The sequence below is a fragment of the Lithobates pipiens genome, unplaced genomic scaffold, assembly GCF_037356315.1.
Source record: "Lithobates pipiens isolate NorthernLeopardFrog02 unplaced genomic scaffold, aLitPip1_a1.2 Scaffold_19, whole genome shotgun sequence".
In the NCBI taxonomy this organism is placed as follows: Eukaryota; Metazoa; Chordata; class Amphibia; order Anura; family Ranidae; genus Lithobates; species Lithobates pipiens.
This window is the reverse complement of record NW_027507764.1, coordinates 563701718-563721364: the sequence shown is the minus strand read 5'-3', so window position 1 is coordinate 563721364 and position 19647 is coordinate 563701718. Positions and strand designations below refer to the sequence as shown.

At 44.5% G+C, this 19647-nt stretch overlaps 1 protein-coding gene across 2 annotated transcripts in view; it reads left to right on the top strand.

The window, feature by feature from the left end:
• Positions 1-19647, top strand: part of LOC143997640 (uncharacterized) — a 322976-nt gene that overhangs the window by 293277 nt on the left and 10052 nt on the right. For both annotated transcript variants that reach the window (XM_077493359.1, XM_077493358.1), the window contains 2 exons: positions 7621-7792; positions 15058-15164. In XM_077493359.1, the coding sequence (XP_077349485.1) occupies positions 7621-7792; positions 15058-15164 (279 nt within the window). The remainder of the gene's footprint in view (positions 1-7620; positions 7793-15057; positions 15165-19647) is intronic.

Below are 19647 nucleotides of genomic sequence, written 5' to 3'. Positions count from 1 at the left end.
AAAAAGAAAAACCGCAGGGTGATCAAATACCACCAAAAGAAAGCTCTATTTGTGGGAAAAAAAGGACGTCAATTTTGTTTGGGAGCTACGTCGCACGACTGCGCAATTGTCAGTTAAAGCATTGCAGTGCCGAATCGCAAAAAGTGGTCTGGTCTTAAGCCAGCAAAATGGTCCAGTCTGAAAGTGGTTAAGGACCAGCCTCGTTTTGAGATTTTGGTGTTTACATATTTAAACATTTTTTTTTTTTATAGAAAATTACTTAGAACCCCAAAACATTATATATTGTTTTTTTTTTCTAACACCCGAGAGAATAAAATGGGGGTTGTTGCAATACTTTTTTCAGACGGTATTTGCGTAGCAGTCTTACAAGCACAATTTTTTTGGAAAAAATTAACTTTTTTGAATAAAAAAACAAGTAGTAGTAGTATAAGTAGTAAAATTAGCCCAATTTTTTTTTTTAATATTGTGAAAGATAATGTTACGCCGAGTAAATTGATACCCAACATGTTAGGCGACGTTTAAAAAATTCTACAGGTTGCATGTTTTACGTTACAGAGGAGGTCTGGGAATTATTGCTCTTGCTCTACCGATCGCGGTGATACCTCACATGTGTGGTTTGAACACTGTTTACTTATGCGGGGGCTATTCACATATGCGTTCGCCTCTGCGCGGGAGGTCGGCGGGACGGCGCGCATTTAAAAAAATTTTTTTATTATTATTATTTATTTTACCTTTTATTTGTTATTTTTACACTGTTTAAAAGAAAAAAAAATTGTCACTTTTATTCCTATTACAAGGAATGTAAACATCCCTGTAATAGAAAAAAACATGACAGGTCCTCTTAATTATGAGATGTGAGGTCAAAAAGTCCTCAGATCTCATATTTAGACTAAAATGCAATAAAAAATAAATAAATTGTAATTTTAAAAAATAATTTAAAAAAAATTGGCCCTTTAAGAGCTTTGGGCGGATCGCGGCGGTAGGGGGGGCCCTCTCCTGCCACCGATAAAAGTGATCTTGCGGTGAATCTGCCGCAGGGACCACTTTTATCTTGCAGCGGACCGCCTGCTGAAGAAGGGGATACTGGGGTTATGACAGCTAGCTGCTGCCATAACAATGATATCCTCCTTCAAACAGCCTCTGTAAAACTGCGGTGGGCGGTCCGTAAGTGGTTAACAACCTCCCCTGCTACTAAACTGACCAGATCAATATCCCAGGAGTTTAACCAACTTGATGCTATTTTGGAGCAGTGTATAATGTGAGGAAACAGCAAGAGAAAGAGAAATATGTTTCTAAAAGCACCTACCACCATTTTTCACTCATTATAGGACACAGCTTCTGCATAAATGGTATATCCACGTTTGCAGCCAAATTAGGATAACACCTACTTTGTATTTGTTACATGCTCCTATTCACATAGCGCAACTTAACGTGATAGATTAAAACGTTGATTGTTATTATTTATTTATTTTTAATATTAAAAAAATATTACAATAATAAACATGTTATACTTACCTGTTCTGTGCACTGGTATTGCATAGAGCAGCCCTGATCCCCCTCTTCTTTGGTCCCCCACCAACACGCCTGGCTCCTCCTCTTCCTCAAGTGCCCCCATAGAAAGCAGCTTTCTATAGGGGCACTAGTGCAGGCTGGCTCACGAGCCACGCCGTCTGCATTTATGATTTTTATCTTGACTGCGACATTATGGCGGACACATCGGACAATTTTGACACATTTTTGGGACCATTGGCATTAATACAGCGATCAATGCTAAAAAACTGCATTGATTACTGTAAAAATGTTACTGCCAGTGAAGGGGTTAACCTCTAGGTGGCGCTGTAGGGGTTAAGTGTGTCCTAGGGAGTGATTCTAACTGTGGGGGGGAGTGGCTGTGTGTGGCACGTCACTGATCATGGCTCCCGATTACAGGGAGCGGTGATCAGTGACAGTGTCATTAGGCAGAACGGGGAGATGCTTGTTTACATTAGCATCTCCCCATTCTTCCTCACTGTGAGACGATCGCGGGTATCCCCATGGACTGGATCACAGTCACGGAGCTTCCGGTGGGGGCACGGGCACGCTCCCGCGAGCCGCTTCTTAAAGGGCAACTTACAGGTACGTTAATCTGCCTATACGTGCCCTTCTGCCGCAGTATATCAGCGTGAGGCGGTGGGGAAGCGGTTAAGCTTGTTAGGAGTAGGCTGGACTTCCACTTTAAAAAACATCTAAAAGTAAGATGCGAAAACTAGGAACGAGGCCTGTCTCAACCTGAAGTAAAAACACCAAGATGCCTCCATCCCTAAATGCTATGCGAGAACAAAAGTAGTGGGGTTGGGACTTCACATGAGGCATGTTGGTGTGTATAATGATATATATAATAAAAATAAATGAGTTTAATGTCACAATTCCCTAGGGGTACATTGTAGTGGATGTTAAAAATTATAATAAAACCGATAGCAATGAAACGTTTATGATACAAAATTTAATCATAAAGAGTCAGTATATAATAATAATAGATTTAATAACGAATGATTGATTAGAAAACATGATTTGTGACAGAGTAAATAATAAGCAATCAAATACATACAAATAATTCATACATGATCAACATGATATATGAAATTGATACAGGTTGTAAAATGATACAGTTAATAGGGCAAACTTGTATTTGGCATCCATAGATGAGCACGTAATGCATTTAATGGCCTCTTGCCAATCATCAGCAGTTGGATGCATGACTGAGCTAAAAATTATTAGATAGATAAATTATTGTGTAATCTATAGGGATCCAATATTCCCCATAGAAAAAAGAAGAGAGAAAGAGGGGAAAGGGAGTGCTATCAATGTTCCTTACAAAGCAGCCCATGAATTATGGTCAGTACCAGGGTATGGAATAGAGTGGTGGCCTGGCATAAGTGGTCCCAACCGGGGTTGACGCGGGAGATCCCCAGTAAGACGCATTATGCTTTGTGAATGAGAACACAAAACATAGAGAGATTTTCTCAAATTTGACTGCAATAGTGGAAATACACTTTAAGATCATCATATACTGAACATAGTGCCACTCACAGGGGTAGGGTGCCAGATACAACTTAAAGGCCAAAGCCTCCACATCCAAGCCTATAAGAAAATATAGAAAAAAAATGTCCTTTAAGTGCACTGTGTTCGGGCGCAGGACACTATGGGAAGTGCAACGTCTATGCTTGATCAATCACGAGATTGCAGATGAGACGCTTCATTTGTAGGGTTTTGACCTGCCTTGTGGCGCAATCCATTAAGCCAGAATACTTCCACCCCGTAATATCACTATGGGTGCTTTGTTCTTGATTGGCACCGCCCTAGGACATGAGCGGTGCTTTCCCTCTGAGTTACGACGTCACTTCTGGTTTCCCTGGACAAATGAAAAACCGGATGTGACGTCAGCAGCTCCGTGGAACGCACGGCCCAAGTGGAGCTTTTTATTCACAGCCCTCCCTGCTCTCTACACTGACACTTCCATCCCAGCCTGGAGCACGGCAGCTATGGTTGGCAGGCTAGCCTTGCAGGATGCTGTACATGAAGAAGAAGGGGTACAGGGTGCTGGACAGTCCAGACTCAGGACTCCCCCCACGTCCTTGTCCCAGCAACTGACTCCTCAGCCCAGCAACAGCAGACAAGTCCTCTGATCAGGAGGTGTCCGGGCAGACAGTGCGGGTGTTGAGTACAGTCCTGTCTATGTACTACAGGTCATTGGGCTGTCACATAAGAGCCTGTATAGATATAACCTCATGGACTCTAGGGGGCACAAGGTGTACAAGGGCACACTGTTCCAGCAATGTGATGTTCATTGATAATGTGATCATTGGTGATCAGTAATGGGATGATGACCAGTGATACAATGTGATGATAATCAATGATGTGAACAGTGATGATCAGTATGCTGTGATTCTGGATGGTATACTCTGCTGTGATTCTGGGCTGTATACTCTTCTGTGCTTCTGGGCTGTTCAGTCTGCTGTGATTCTGGGTCTGTATACTCTTCTGTGATTCTGGGTCTGTATACTCTTCTGTGATTCTGGGTCTGTATACTCTGCTGTGAGTCTGAGCTGTATACTCTGTCCTGTGATTCTGGGGCTGTATACTCTGTCCTGTGATGCTGAGCTGTATACTCCTGACACTATGAATGGAAGCAAGTGGAATACAGGGGACGGAGTGCGTGGATGCTATAAGGGGTGGGGCTTATAAGTGGGAGGGATCAAAAAGGAGGGGCGGGTCTGGCACCCCCCATCCTAAAACTTCACCAGCTGCTACTGCCTCCTAGTGCCTTTTCTTAAAGTGGTTGTATACTCTTTTTTTTTACTTTTACCTACAGGAAAGCCTATAATAAGGCTTACCTGTAGGTAAAAAAATATCTCCTAAACCTTTACGGTTTAGGAGATATTCCCCTCGGTATGCGCCGCTGACTGCAGCGGCGCATGCGCACGAGGGGATTCTCGGCCTGAAAATCCGGCAGTGTCCGGCCGGCCGGAATGAAATCTCCCGCGCGCATGCGCGGGAGTGACGATATCGTGGCTCCGGCCACTCACAGCGCCGGAGCCGCGATACCCGGAAGAAACGCAGAGGGAGCATGTCAGCTCCCTCGGCGTGGATCGTGCCAGATGTCGGGGCCTCGTTCTAAGGTAAGTATTTCATAATGAGCTAGTATGCGGTGCATACTAGCTCATTATGCCTTTTGCTTTGCAGGTGTTAAAAAAATAAAATAAATAGCGGGTTTACTACCGCTTTAAGCAAATTTCAAGGAAATTGCTGGCTGGGTGACAACCTGGCAGCCGACTCAATTTCAGCCATTGTCTCTTAGTTCTTTGTCAAATACAGGTCCTGCTGGCATGGCCCAGTTTTCTTGTGAGCAACCTGTTCGTTTTTTTTCACCAAATGGTGACAAGCAAGAACTTAGCACAAAGTTTCACCATAAGCTGGCAAGTAGGGCACCCCCCCTCATTTCCCATTCCCTCCCTTCACTCTCTCTTTTTGGGCGGGGGGGGGGGAATTATTGGGGTGAACGGATGCTCCCCAATGGGTCAGGTGTACATTTAATATATACAACTGTGAATACATTTTTTTTATGTGCTCAATGCTTACCTTTATGATAAATATAGGATTTAAGATCTTAGGACTTGTTCACACTAGCGGTTAAGGGGGCAGTAAAACCCAGAGGTTAAGCCTTGTATTTACCTGTCCCTTCACCGCTCCTTGTTTAGCTGCAGAGGCAGCACCCGGGGGTTTACACATCTCACACAAGCACTTGCAAAGTGGTTTTTACCTAAATGTGTCACACTTGATGAGTGCTACAGGCTCCAAAAAGCAACATGGGGTAGTATAGGCCCCCCTCCCCCCCACTCCCCTTTCTCTCCTCTCCAACCTACCCTCCCGTATATTCCCCTTCATAGTTTTTTTTTTTCTAAAGCTAGTTTTCGAGGCTACTTTGGCCTCTCTTCACATAATGGTTTCCTCACCCTCGTTTTTTTCAGGGTGTGCAGATGCCCATAAAGTTGCAGTGAGGGGCTCATTCATCTTCACCCCCCCCCCCCTTTTTTTTTCCTCATTTTTGTTATGTTAAAAGACCATACAGGGAAAACTCTAAACACTTAAGTATGACAGAATGCTGGAGTTCACCATTGTCTACAAGACAATCCTTTCATATACTGCTTTTTGTTTACTGTGATTGAATAGAGTTCATTTAATGGCTTAAGCTCAGGTTAAATGTCAATGTATATCTGACCTCACCCCCTGCCTCACACGTACTGTATATGACCAGCCTGTATACTGTTGCAACTTTTGAACCTTTTCTCGTATGTCTTTAAAAATGAAAAGAAAAATACATACATACATATATATATATATCTCACAAAAGTGAGTACACCCCTCACATTTTTGTAAAATATTTTATTATATCTTTTCATGTGACAACACTGAAGAAATGACACTTTGCTACAATGTAAAGTAGTGAGTGTACAGCTTGTATAACAGTGTAAATTTGCTGTTCCCTCAAAATAACTCAACATACAGCCATTAATGTCTAAACCGCTGGCAACAAAAGTGAGTACACCCCTAAGTGAAAATGTCCAAATTAGGCCCAAAGTGTCAATATTTTGTGTGGCCACCATTATATCCCAGCACTGCCTTAACCCTCTTGGGCATGGAGTTCACCAGAGCTTCACAGGTTGTCACTGGAGTCCTCTGACATCACGGAGCTGGTGGATGTTAGAGACCTTGCGATCCTCCACCTTCCGTTTGAGGATGCCCCACAGATGCACAATAGGGTTTAGGTCTGGAGACATGCTTGGCCAGTCCATCACCTTTACCCTCAGCTTCTTTAGAAAGGCAGTGGCGTCTTGGAGAGGTGTTTGGGGTCGTTATCATGTTGAAATACTGCCCTGCAGCCCAGTCTCCGAAGGGAGGGGACCATGCTCTGCTTCAGTATGTCACAGTACATGTTGGCATTCATGGTTCCCTCAATGAACTGTAACTCCCCAGTGCCGGCAGCACTCATGCAGCCCCAGATCATGACACTCCCACCACCATGCTTGATTGTAGGCAAGACACACTTGTCTTTGTACTCCTCACCTGGTTGCCACCACACACGCTTGTCACCATCTGAACCAAATAAGTTTATCTTGGTCTCATCAGACCACAGGACATGGTTCCAGTAATCCATGTCATTAGTCTGCTTGTTTTCAGCAAACTGTTTGAGGGCTTTCTTGTGCATCATCTTTAGAAGAGGCTTCCTTGTGGGACTACAGCCTTGCAGACCAATTTGATGCAGTGTGCAGCGTATGGTCTGAGCACTGACAGGCTTGACCCCCCCCCCCCTTCAACCTCTGCAGTAATGCTGGCAGCACTTATATGTCTATTTCCCAAGGACAACCTTTGGATATGACGCTGAGCACATGCACTCAACTTCTTTGGTTAACCATGGCTAGGTCTGTTCTGAGTGGAACCTGTCCTGTTAAACTGCTGTATGGTCTTGGCCACCACGCTGCAGCTCAGTTTTAGGATCTTGGCAATCTTTGTATAGCCTAGGCCATCTTTATGTAGACCAATAATTCTCTTTTTTCAGATCCTCAGAGAGTTCTTTGCCATGAGGTGCCATGTTGAACTTCCACTGACCAGTATGAGAGATGGAGATGACACCAAATTTAACACACCTGCTCCCCATTCACATCTGAAAAAATGGGACACTAATGAGTCACATGACACCGGGAGGGAAAATGGCTAATTGGGCCCAATTTGGATATTTTCACTTGCCAGCTGTTTAGACATTAATGGCTGTGTGTTGAGTTATTTTGAGGGGACAGCAAATTTACACTGTTATACAAACTGTACACTCACTACTTTACATTGTAGCAAAGTGTCATTTCTTCAGTGTTGTCACATGAAAAGATAAAAGATGTAATAACAACATATTTACAAAAATGTGAGGGGTGTACTCCCTTTTGTGAGATTCTGTGTATATATAACAACAGTAAAGAGTTCAGACAACCAATATCCAAGTGCAGGCTAAGGGGACACACATGGGGCTTGTGAATGGCACCTTAGAAGGAACTAAACTAAAGTTGCAATAATTTTGCTTTGTTCTTGAAGTATGTGACAGATTCCACTTCCAGCGAATGAAAGAAGATGGGAACACCATGGAGTTACCACTACTTGGGGAAATGTTATATTGTCTGACCGGTCGTTGTCCCCAAGAGTTTGAATCCTACGGCTGCTACTGTGGAAAGGAAGGCCGGGGAAACCCCAAAGACATCCTGGACAGGTACACTTTACAAATATAAATACTGACTACTTGAAGGAAACCGGTCATAAGAAGAATATGAAGGATGCTATAGCTGAAGTCTGCTTTGAAAAATACTGGTTCTCTGACCATCACGTACAGTGAGGGAAAAAAGTATTTGATCCCCTGCTGATTTTGTACATTTGCCCACTGACAAAGAAATGATCAGTCTATAATTTTAATGATAGGTTTATTTTAACAGTAAAAGACAGAATAACAACAAAAATATCCAGAAAATAGCATTTAAAAAAAGTTGTAAATTGATTTTCATTTTAATGAGTGAAATAAGTATTTGATCTCCTATCAATCAGCAAGATGTCTGGCTCCCAGGTGTCTTCTATAAAGGTAACAAGCTGAGAATAGACGCACTCCCTTAAAGGGGTGACAACCAGTAGCGGTGCGTCCATAAGGGCATACGGGTGCCGCCCCCTCTCTCCAGCCACCCCCTCTATGTAAAATGGAAAGTTTCATGCATTGCATGGCTGCTGTAGACACCTCCTAACCCCCTATGCAGGCGTCCGGACACTTTTCGGATGCCGGGCGCCTGAATTCCAAAGGGGGGGGGGGGGGTATTTGAGCCATGGGCAAAGCATTTCACTTGCAGTTCACCCAGGTGGGTTAGCAAAGCAAATTAATATTTTCTTTGTTAACACTGAACCATCTCTCAGCCAATCAGGAGGCGTGGATCTAATACCCGTCACCTGATTGTCTGAAGGCACGGCGTCCCGATTGGACACCTAACAGAACGGAAGACCGGGAGGACAGAGAGACACGGAGGACACTGGAGTACACTGCCGTCACCTGCTGCATCTCCCACAGCTCGCCGCCATTACCCGCCACCAGGATGGGGTAAATTTATGCCGGTCAGACGGAGGGGGGGTCACAGAGGCTGCAGATGATGGGCACACACTCATACAGGCTACATATGATGGGCACACAGGCTACTTATGTAGAGCACAGAGGCTGCATATGATGGGCACAGGCTACATATGATGGGGCACAGTGGCCGCATTTGATGGGCACAGTGGCCGCATTTTATAGGGCACAGTGGCCGCATTTTATAGGGCCCAGTGGCCGCATTTTATAGGGCCCAGTGGCCGCATTTTATGGGCACAGTGGCTGCAATTGATGTTTTTTTTTCAGAATTTTTCAGTTTGTTTGCGCCCCCCCCCCCCCAAAATTTTGAGCACCAGCTGCCACTGGTGACAACAGTTGGTGCAATTATTCGCAGATGGAAAAAACACAAAACAACTCTCAGTCTCGCCCAGTCGGGGGCTCCATGCAAGATCTCACCTTGTGGATGAATGATCATGAGAACGGTGAAGAATCAGCCCAGAACTACATGGGAGAATCTTGTCAATGATCTCAAGGCAGCTGGGACCATAGTCACCAAGAAAACCATTGGTAACACACTACGCCATGAAGGACTGACATCCTGCAGCGCTCGCAAGGTCCCCCTGCTCAAGAAAGCACATGTACAGGCCCGTCTGAAGTTTGCTAACTAACATCTGAATGATTCAAAAGAAAACTGTGCGAAAGTGTTGTGGGTCATATGAGACCAAAATCAAGCTCTTTGGCATCAACTCAACTTGTCGTGTTTGGAGGAGGAATGCTGCCTATGACCCCAAGAACACCATCCCTACCATCAAACATGGAGGTGGAAACATTATGCTTTGGGGGTGTTTTTCTGGAACAGGACAACTTCACCGCATCAAAGGGATGATGGAGCTTCGAAACCTTAATGACTTGGAGAGGATCTGCAAAGAAAGAGGAGTGGGAAAAAATCCCTCCTGAGATGTGTGCAAACCTGGTGGCCAACTACAAGAAACGTCTGACCTCTGTGATTGCCAACAAGGGTTTTGCCGCCAAGTACTAAGTCCTGTTTTGCAAAGGGGTCAAATACTTATACTAAATACTTTCACTCATTAAAATGCAAATATTACTTTTTTGAAATGCACTTTTTTTTTATCTATTTTTGTTGTTATTCTGTCTCTCACTGTGAAAATAAACCGACCATTAAAGTTACCATATTTATCGGCATATAACACGCACCCCAAGTTTAGGAGGGAATTTTAAGGAAAAAAACTTTTAGGAGGGAAGTTTAAGGAAAAAAACTTACATTTAAATGCCCATCAATGCAGCCTTATCAGTGTCCATCTGCAGCCTTTTCCATCATTGCAGCCTTGCCCAGTGCCTTTGCAGCCTTGCCAGTTTCTTTGCAGCCGATGATTATTTAAAATTGGCGCCAATCTCTGCTGGCTGTGAGCGGAGATGAGCGAGCGCTGCCAACATACAGAAAGCCGTGTGTACTTGGCTAGACTCGGCTCCTCTCGCAGTCCCACCCATCTCCGCTGACTGTGAGCGGTGATGAGCGAGCGCCGGCGACATACAGAAAGCCAAGTGTATTCGGCTAGACTCGGCTCTGCTCACAGTCAGGGGCAGGACTGCGAGAGGAGCCGAGTCTAGCCGAATACACTCGGCTTTCTGCATGTCGGCAGCGCTCGCTCATCTCTGCTCACAGTCAGTGGAGATCGGCGTATAACACGCATGATTTTCCTGACTTTAAGGGGAAAAAAGTGCATGTTATATGCCGATTAGGGATGAGCCGAACACCCCCCTGTTCGGTTCGCACCAGAACCTGCGAAACAGACCTAAACTTCGTGTGAACTTCAGAACCCTATTAAACGAACGTTCACAATCTAAAGTGCTCATTTTAAAGGGTAATATGCAAGTTACTGTCCTAAAAAGTGTTTGGGGACCCGGGTCCTGCCCCAGGGGACATGGATCAATGCAAAAAAAGTTTTAAAAACGGCCATTTTTTCAGGAGCACTGATTTTAATAATGATTAATGTGAAACAATAAAAGTGTAATATTCCTTTAAATTTCGTAGCTGCGGGGTATCTATAGTATGCCTGTGAAGGGGCGCATGTTTCTGGTGCTTAGAACTGTCCCTGCACAAAGTGTAATTTGTGCAGGTAAAAAAGTATTTTAAAATCACTTAATTGTCGGCTAAATTGTCGGCTCCCCGTAATACAGAGAACACTCAATGAGTGTTCTCTGTATTAGCCGACAATTCATTCATTCATTGATTAAAAAAAAAAAAAAAGCGTGGGGGTTCCCCTAAATTCAATTACCAGGCCCTTCAGGTCTGACATGGATATTAAGGGGAACCCCGTGTCAAATTTAAAAAAAATTGAAGTGGGGGTCCCCCTAAATATCCATACCAGACCCTTCAGGTCTGATATGGATATTAAGGGGAACCCCGCATCAAATTTTTAAAAAAATGTACGTGGGGGTCCCCCTAAAAATCCATATCAGACCCTTTATCCGAGCACGCAACCTGGCAGGCCGCAGGAAGAGGGGGGGACGAGAGAGCGGCCCCCCCTCCCTCCTGTACCGTACCAGGCCACATACCCTCAACATTGGGAGGATGCTTTGGGGGTCTGTGACCCCTCAAAGCACCTTGTCCCCATGTTGATGAGGACAAGGGCCTCATCCTCACAACCCTGGCCGGTGGTTGTGAGGGTCTGCGGGCGGGGGACTTATCAGAATCTGGAAGCCCCCTTTAACAAGGGGACCCCCAGATCCCGGCCCCCCCCTGTTTGAAATGGTAAGGGGGTACAAAAGTACCCCTACCATTTCACAAAGAAAGTGTAAAAATGGTTAAATAAGACAAACACACTTTTGAAAAATTCCTTTATTAAAAATAAAAAAAAAATAAAAAAAAGATTCCAGCGGTACTAATCCACTCTTGCTATCCAGCGACGAATCTCCGGGGTCCAGCGATGGATGATCATATCCAGCGACGGGGGATCTCTCAGTCCAGCGCTGTCCATACATCCGTCTTCTGTCTCCATTGCGGAGACACTGCGGAGATCCCAGCGCTGACGTTTCTTATATTAGGAGGGCTGGGCCATCCGTCTCCTGACCCCGCCCCTCTGATGCTGGAGAGGGAAGCCAGGGGTTCCCCAGTGACGTGTGGGTGACCCCGCCTCCTCTGATGTAACGCAGGTTTCCGTTACATCAGAGGGGGCGGGGTCACCCATACGTCACTGGGGAACCCCTGGCTCCCTTCACCAGCGTCAGAGGGGCGGGGTCAGGTAACGGGTGGCCCTGCCCTCCTAATATAAGAAACGTCAGCGCTGGGATCTCCGCAGTGTCTCCACAATGGAGACAGAAGAAGGATGTATGGACAGCGCTGGACTGAGAGATCCCCGTCGCTGGATATGATCATCCATCGCTGGACCCCGGAGATTCGTCGCTGGATAGCAAGAGTGGATTACCACTGCTGGAATCTTTTTTTTATTTTTTTTATTTTTAATAAAGGAATTTTTCAAAAGTGTGTTTGTCTTATTTAACCATTTTTGCACTTTCTTTGTGAAATGGTAGGGGTACTTTTGTACCCCCTTACCATTTCAAACAGGGGGGGCGGGATCTGGGGGTCCCCTTGTTAAAGGGGGCTTCCAGATTCTGATAAGCCCCCCGCCCGCAGACCCTCACAACCACCGGCCAGGGTTGTGAGGATGAGGCCCTTGTCCTCATCAACATGGGGACAAGGTGCTTTGAGGGGTCACAGACCCCCAAAGGATCCTCCCAATGTTGAGGGTATGTGGCTTGGTACAGTTCAGGAGGGAGGGAGGCCGCTCTCTCGTCCCCCCTCTTTTCCTGCGGCCTGCCAGGTTGTGTGCTCGGATAAAGGGTCTGATATGGATTTTTAGGGGGACCCCCACGTCAATTTTTTTTTTAATTTGATGCGGGGTTCCCCTTAATATCCACATCAGACCTGAAGGGTCTGGTATGGATTTTTAGGGGGAACCCGACGTCAATTTTTTTTTAAATTTGACACAGGGTTCCCCTTAATATCCATGTCAGACCTGAAGGGCCTGGTAATTGAATTTAGGGAAACCCCCACGTTTTTTTTTTTTTTTTTATCAATGAATGAATGAATTGTTGGCTAATACAGAGAACACTCATTGAGTGTTCTCTGTATTACGGGAGCCGACAATTTAGCCGCAAGTGATTTTAAAGCGGGAGTCCGCGTTTTTTTTTTTTTATAAGCCAGCAGCTACAAACACTGCAGCTGCTGACTTTTAAAATAGTGACACTTACCTGTCCAGTGCGCCCGCGATGTCGGCACCCGAAGCCGATCTCTCGATCGTCTCTCGGGTGCTGCCGCCGCCATCTTGGGTATGGGAATCAGGAAGTGGAGCCTTTCGGCTTCATTTCCCGGTTCCCTACTGCGCATGTGCGAGTCGCGCTGCGCAATAAGGATAGACCCGCTGCCTCTGGGATCTGTGTGTTTCCCAGCAGGCAGCGGGGGACTTTTGGAAAGGGGCGTAATCTACGCCCCTTTCCGCAGAGAGCTATCCTGCAAGTGGGTGCAGATACCTGTACTGTACAGGTACCTGCACCCCCCTCCCCCCTGAAAGGTGCCAATTGTGGCGCCGGAGGGGGGGAGGATTCCAATGAGTGGAAGGTCCACTTTAGGGTGGACCTCCGCTTTAAAAGACTTTTTTTCCTGCACAAATGACACTTTGTGCAGGGACAGTTCTAAGCACCAGAAACATGCACCCCTTCACAGGCATACTATAGATACCCCCCAGCTGCGAAATTGAAAGGAATATTACACTTTTATTGTTTCACTTTAATCATTATTAAAATCACTGCTCCTGAAAAAAACGTCTGTTTTTAAAAAATTTTTTTGCATTGATCCATGTCCCCTGGGGCAGGACCCGGGTCCCCAAACACTTTTTAGGACAGTAACCTGCATATTACCCTTTAAAATTAGCACTTTAGATTTCTCCCATAGACTTGTATAGGGTGTTCCCGGCTTTTCGAATTCGCTGCGAACAGCCCAAATTGTTCACTGTTCGCTGAACAGGCAATGTTCGGGTCGAACATGAGTTCGACTCGAACTCGAAGCTCATCCCTAATGCCGATAAATATGGTATAGACTGATCATTTCTTTGTCATTGGGCAAACATACAAAATCAGCAGGGGATCAAATACTTTTTTCTCTCACTGTAGATACCTTGGCTTTGGTACCTTGAGAAAGTGACCTGGATCAAAGGAATGTTTTCTTTGCCTTTAAATTGACGCATGTACACTATATTACCAAAAGTATTGGGGGACACACACACACACACATATACACACACACACACACACACACTACTGGCATCCTATTCTTAGTCCGCAAGGGTTCAATATTGAGTTGGCCCACTCTTTGCAGCTATAACTGCTTAAACTCTTCTGGGAAGGCTGTCCACAAGGTTTAGGAGTGTGTCTATGGGAAAGTTTGACCATTCTTCCAGAAGTGCATTTGTATAATATAATAGAAGTCTGTGGCAAAGTGCAGCTAACACACAGGAAAGCCAGAGGTGCGCTGCGCTGCATTCACTGTGCGGGTAAACTGCAGCACATCAGTGTGAAAGCAGCCTTAGGCCCCTTTCACACGATCAGTTTGTTCCGGTCCCCCTGTCCATTTTTCAGGCGGACCCAATCGGACTCTCCATTTACCTCTATGGCGTGGCAGATGTACACGGACTTGTGTCTGTTTACACCCGCCTACCTCCAATCCAATCTGCTAAAAAAAAAAAAAAACAGAAGGGGATTTGTCCCCTTCCGTCTGGATGGATCAGAGGGCCCAAAGAGTAGAGCGAGCTGTGTCCGTTGACACAGATCTATCATCTGCCTGCTCTGCTCATTGTGGTCCGCGGTTACCAAGTAGCATAAGTGGCCCTCGCTCTTCAAAAGGTTGGGCACCCCTGACATAGGCAGAGCTCTGTTCTGTGTCTCTCCTTCCATTCAGCGGGTGCCGGCGGTCATCCATTGGCTAGCACCCGCTGATCGGCTTGTGCTGTGAAAATCACGGCACGTGCACACACCCCCTACCCGGAAGTGCCGAATCACGTACCTAATACATAATCTGCTACAGGAGAGCAGGTCTGCTGCCGTATAACTAAGTTATGCAGTCAGCCAGTGTAAAATCTGGCGCAGGTCTGCAGAGAAACCAATCAGATTCCAGATTTTGTCAACGCTTAATTGAAGAAGCTGACTGGTTTCTATGCACAGTTGCACAAGATTTTGCACTCTCCAGTTTTAGTACATCAACCCCTATATGTTGTTAAATATGTACAAATGATTCAGGGGTGTATGATGCGGCTAAATTTAGACATCCAGACATCAGCAACCTCCGATCATGAGTGGGTAATAATAAAGTGTCTCTTTTACAATACTTCTTCTAGCTGCTGTTTCTCCCACCAATGCTGCATAGACCACCTTAAGAAGATTGGCTGCCCCCCGGATAGGAACGTGCGCTCCGAGGTCATGTGCATGGACAGCAAACCCACATGTAAGCTCAATGTCACCTTTTTAATGCTTCACAGTTCTGTGTAACTGGCCAGAACCATCGCAATCCACCATCTCCTTAATATACTGTAAGTGTGATCCTTCATTGGTGGAAAAAAACGCCCAACTCAAGAAACAGGATTTACCAGGTGGATGGTCTCACAAGAAAAAAACATAAACAGTACTTGTGTAAACAATCAACTTTATTCCATCAGTCTATAAAAATTTTAATATATAACCCCTATGATATATAAATATCATAAGGAGTTACAAAACAACATCCCCAACCATCGTATTCCTAAATAATTATATTAGCAACACACACTTCCAAATCAATGTAAAAAAAAAGCTATTATGGGTTTTTAACCATATCAAGTGTTGGCAAATAAACCGCAAAGCAAGACGCCAACGCGTTTCTCCCTGGGCAATAATGGACCATGCTACATTCACCCTACATTCACTGTTTGGACAGACACTTAAGCAGTCATAGGATTCTGCTAAGGATAAACTTTTCTGTCCCTGTGGGGAGGTATGCTTATGGAATTACTTTCTCCTATGATCTTCAATTGAGCTGATTTAAGGAAGGAAGTAGTTCAATGAAGGTAGTTTCCTTCGATGAGTGGTGCCCACAATTGATTCCATCATGAGTCAGACCTTGTTTGGTGTGAGGGGGTTGATTTTGGGATTTTAAGTGGACTAATGGAACACAAACTCTGTTATACTCGCATAGAAGCCCATCAGGGTGAATTGCGTTGGCATCTTGCTTTGTATGTGTGTATGTTGGGGGCTCAAAATTTTATGTGCTTTGGTGTAACTTTGATTTTTTTTTACACTTTCTTTTATTTATTTTTTTTTTTTTTACATCACGCAAAGGGGGAAAATACGTCCCCTACAGTGGGGAAAATAATTATTTTATCCCCTGCAGGTTTTGTAGGTTTGCCCACTTACAAGGAAATGAAGGGTCTATAATTGTTATCATAGGTGTATTTTAAATGAATGAGACAGAATGTCAACCAAAAATCCAGAAAAAAAAAAACATGATACAAATATTATAACTTGAGTTGCAGTTCAGTTTGTAAAATAAGCAGTTGATCCCCTATCAACAATAATTCTGACTCCCACAGACTGGCTAATTAACACTTGTTAAATTAAGAGGGTGCTCTTAACAACGCGTGTATAAAAGTCATCTGTCCACAGAATCTCTTTCTTTCATTCAAACCGCACCATCATGTGCAAGACCTAAGCCCCTGTACACACGGTCGGAGATTTCGACAACCAAATCCGTTGGATTTTGTCCGTCGGATCTTGTCCGAAACTGTTGCATACACACGGTCGGACTAAGTTGTCGAAAAATCCGATCATTCAGAACGTGATGACGTAATTGCGTTACGATGGGACTACGTTCACGCTAGTAGCCAATAGCTTTGATGTAGGAATTTGATCTGAGCATGCGTGGCACTTTGTCCAATCAAAATTCTCTACACATGATCGGAGTATGTCCGATCGGACCAGTTTGTTGGAAAATATTTCCAACAAGTTGGAAAATTGGGTCCGACGGATATTCCGACGGAATCAGTCCGATGCATACCACACACAGTCAGATTATCCGACAACACGGTCCGATAGGACACATTCCGACGGATTCTCCGACCGTGTGTACAAGGGCAAAGAGCCAAGGAAGTCCGGGACAAGATTGTAGACCTGCACAAGGCTGGAATGGTCTACAAGACCATCAGCAAGAAGCTTGGTGAGAAGGAGACAACTGTTGGAGTGAATAAGCGCAAATGGTGGAAATACAAAATAATCATCAATCGCTCTTGTTATGGAGCTCCATGCAAAATTTCTCCTCATGGGGGTAAGGATGATCATGAGAAAAGTGAGGGATCAGACCAGAACTACACGGGAGGAGCTTGTGAATGATCTCAAGGAAATTGGGACCACAGTTATCAAACAAACCATTAGTAACACAATACACGGCTATGGAGTGAAATCCTGCAACAACCTCAAGGTCCTCCCTCCTCAAGAAGGCACATGTACAAGCCCTTCTGAAGTTTGCCAATGGACATTGAAATGATTCAGAGAATGATTGGGAGAAAGTGCTGTGGTCAGATGAAATCAAAATTGAGTTCTTTGGCATTACCTCGACTGACCGTGTTTGGAGGAAGAAAAATACTGACTATGACCCTAAGAACACCATCCCTACAGTCAAGCACGGAGGTGAAAACATTATGCTTGCAGTGGAGTATTCATACTTCCACTGTTTGAACGGGCACTCTCTGTTTGGGATGGTGCGCTCTGGGTTATCATGCATGGCTATCTCACATACATGCACATCCACTTAAGAGGTCATTTTCATCTTTCATCCCTGCTTTTTTAGTTTTTTTGCCTTTGTAGTTTTCTAACTCCATTCATCCTTTCACCCATTTCATTTAGTTTAGGCACATCAACAATATTGGTCTTTCCTTTATAGTGTGTGTGTGTGTTTTTTTTTTTTTTTTTTTTGCATGTTTTTTTTTCACATTCTGTTCCACATTTACAGACAAAAAAAGGTTTTATTGAGAGTATGTTCAGGTTTACAATTAGCATAGAATTATAAATGTTATCAACAATGGTATGTATACAAACATTGATACAATTAGGTAGCATTAGTGTTGTAATTTAGTATCTCAATTAGAACGAAAAAAGAAAACAAAGACAAATAGAGAAGCGTATAAACTAGTGATATCACAAGGTAGGTTATGTATTGGGGGAAGGGTGAAGGGGGGTACAGGATAAAGGGGTTTGGTAGTCATGGGGGGGGGGGGGTACCATCGCACTAGGGTTCATTTCCTTAGGTTCAGTGTGCGTCCAATAGATACATGTATAACACAGCCCTTCTATTGCCTCCTTACTATTACCTTTTTCTCTGTAGAGTAATGGATAAGGGAAGTTCAGCTCATGAGTAATTGATAATCTGGCGAGAGTGTAAAGGCCAGCCAAGGTTGCCAAGTTCTATTGAAGGATATGCTGTTCTCTTTTTTCATTGCCACTATTTCCTCCATTTTAAAAATGTACTGTACCCTATTTAACCAGTCCTTAACTCCTGGGACTGTGGAGGTTTTCCAGTGGATGGGTATGAGCATTTTAGCCGCCACTAGAAGGTGTCGAGAGAGTGATTTTTTGTAGCGACTTTAGGTAGTTGGGACTAAATTGATCAGGCAGGCGGCTGCGTTTAATTCTAGATTGGTTTCCGTTATATGTTTTATCCAGGTCTTAATTTCATCCCAGTAGGCGCTAATGAGAGGACATTCACACCAAATGTGTAGAAGTGAGCCTATGCAAGTTTTACATCTCCAGCATTTATCTGAGGTGGGGAGAGACCATCTCCCGGCCTTTTGCGGTGTCAGATACCATCGAGTGAGGACCTTATAGGAAATCTCTTGGTATTTGGAGCTTAATGAGCATTTGTGTGTCAAAATACACACCTTTTCCCATTGCTTTTCAGAAATGTTCATTTTAAGATCATGTTCCCACTTCCTTTTGTGTTTATTGTTATCGGCGTGTGGCATACAAATTAGCCATGAGTATGCAAGGGATGTGGTGTGGGCTACCGGTGATCTGTTTAAGCATATGGACTCCAACTGCGTCAACGGGAGGCAGAATTTGGATTTGTTTTTTCCGTTTACCACAAAGTCCCTTAATTGCATGTAAAACCACAGGCCAGGAAATGCCTCGCCCACCTCAGAGCTAAGTGCGTCAAATGTTTTGATGTTCGAGTTTGCCATGCAGTGGTGAATAAGGAGGTCATGTGGTAGTTTATGGTGCATGCCCGGTGGGAAATCAGGGTTATTGGCAAGCGGTGTCAGTGGACCTGGGATGGATGCGATTTTGTGTAGGCTTGCTGTTTTGTGCCAAATAGTGATTGTGTTTTCAACCAGTGGGTGGCCTATCTGTTTATCTTTTTTGGAGTGTTTGGACCATGGATAGTAAAGCGTTTTATGTAAGGTTAAATTGCTTTCCAACTGGACCCAATCTTTGTTAGGGCCATGGCAGTGCCAGTCTATGAGTCTGGTGATATGCGCAGCCTGGAAGTATTTCTTAAAATCTGGGAGGCCTATACCCCCTTTGCTTTTGGGAAGCGTTAGTAGAGCAAAATTGATTCTGGGTTTTCTATCTGCCCAGAGGAAGTCCCTCTGTGCTTTAAGGAGAGTGCTAAAAAAGGTTTTCGGGATCCTTATGGGTAGAGCATTAAATAGGTATAAAAGTCTGGGTAGTATCGCCATCTTCAGAATGGACGCTCTACCAAACCATGAGAATTTTTTTGGGTGCCACCTTAGTAGGTCTTTTGTTATAGCGGATAATAGTGGTTTATAGTTGGCGTTGTATAAGGCGTCGAGGTTGCTAGTTAAGTTTATACCTAGATATTTGAGTGCGATTTGTTCCCATTTATAAGGGAAGTTGTCTTTCAATCTCTGGAGTTGGTCAGGGGGGAGGGTGAGGTTGAGTGC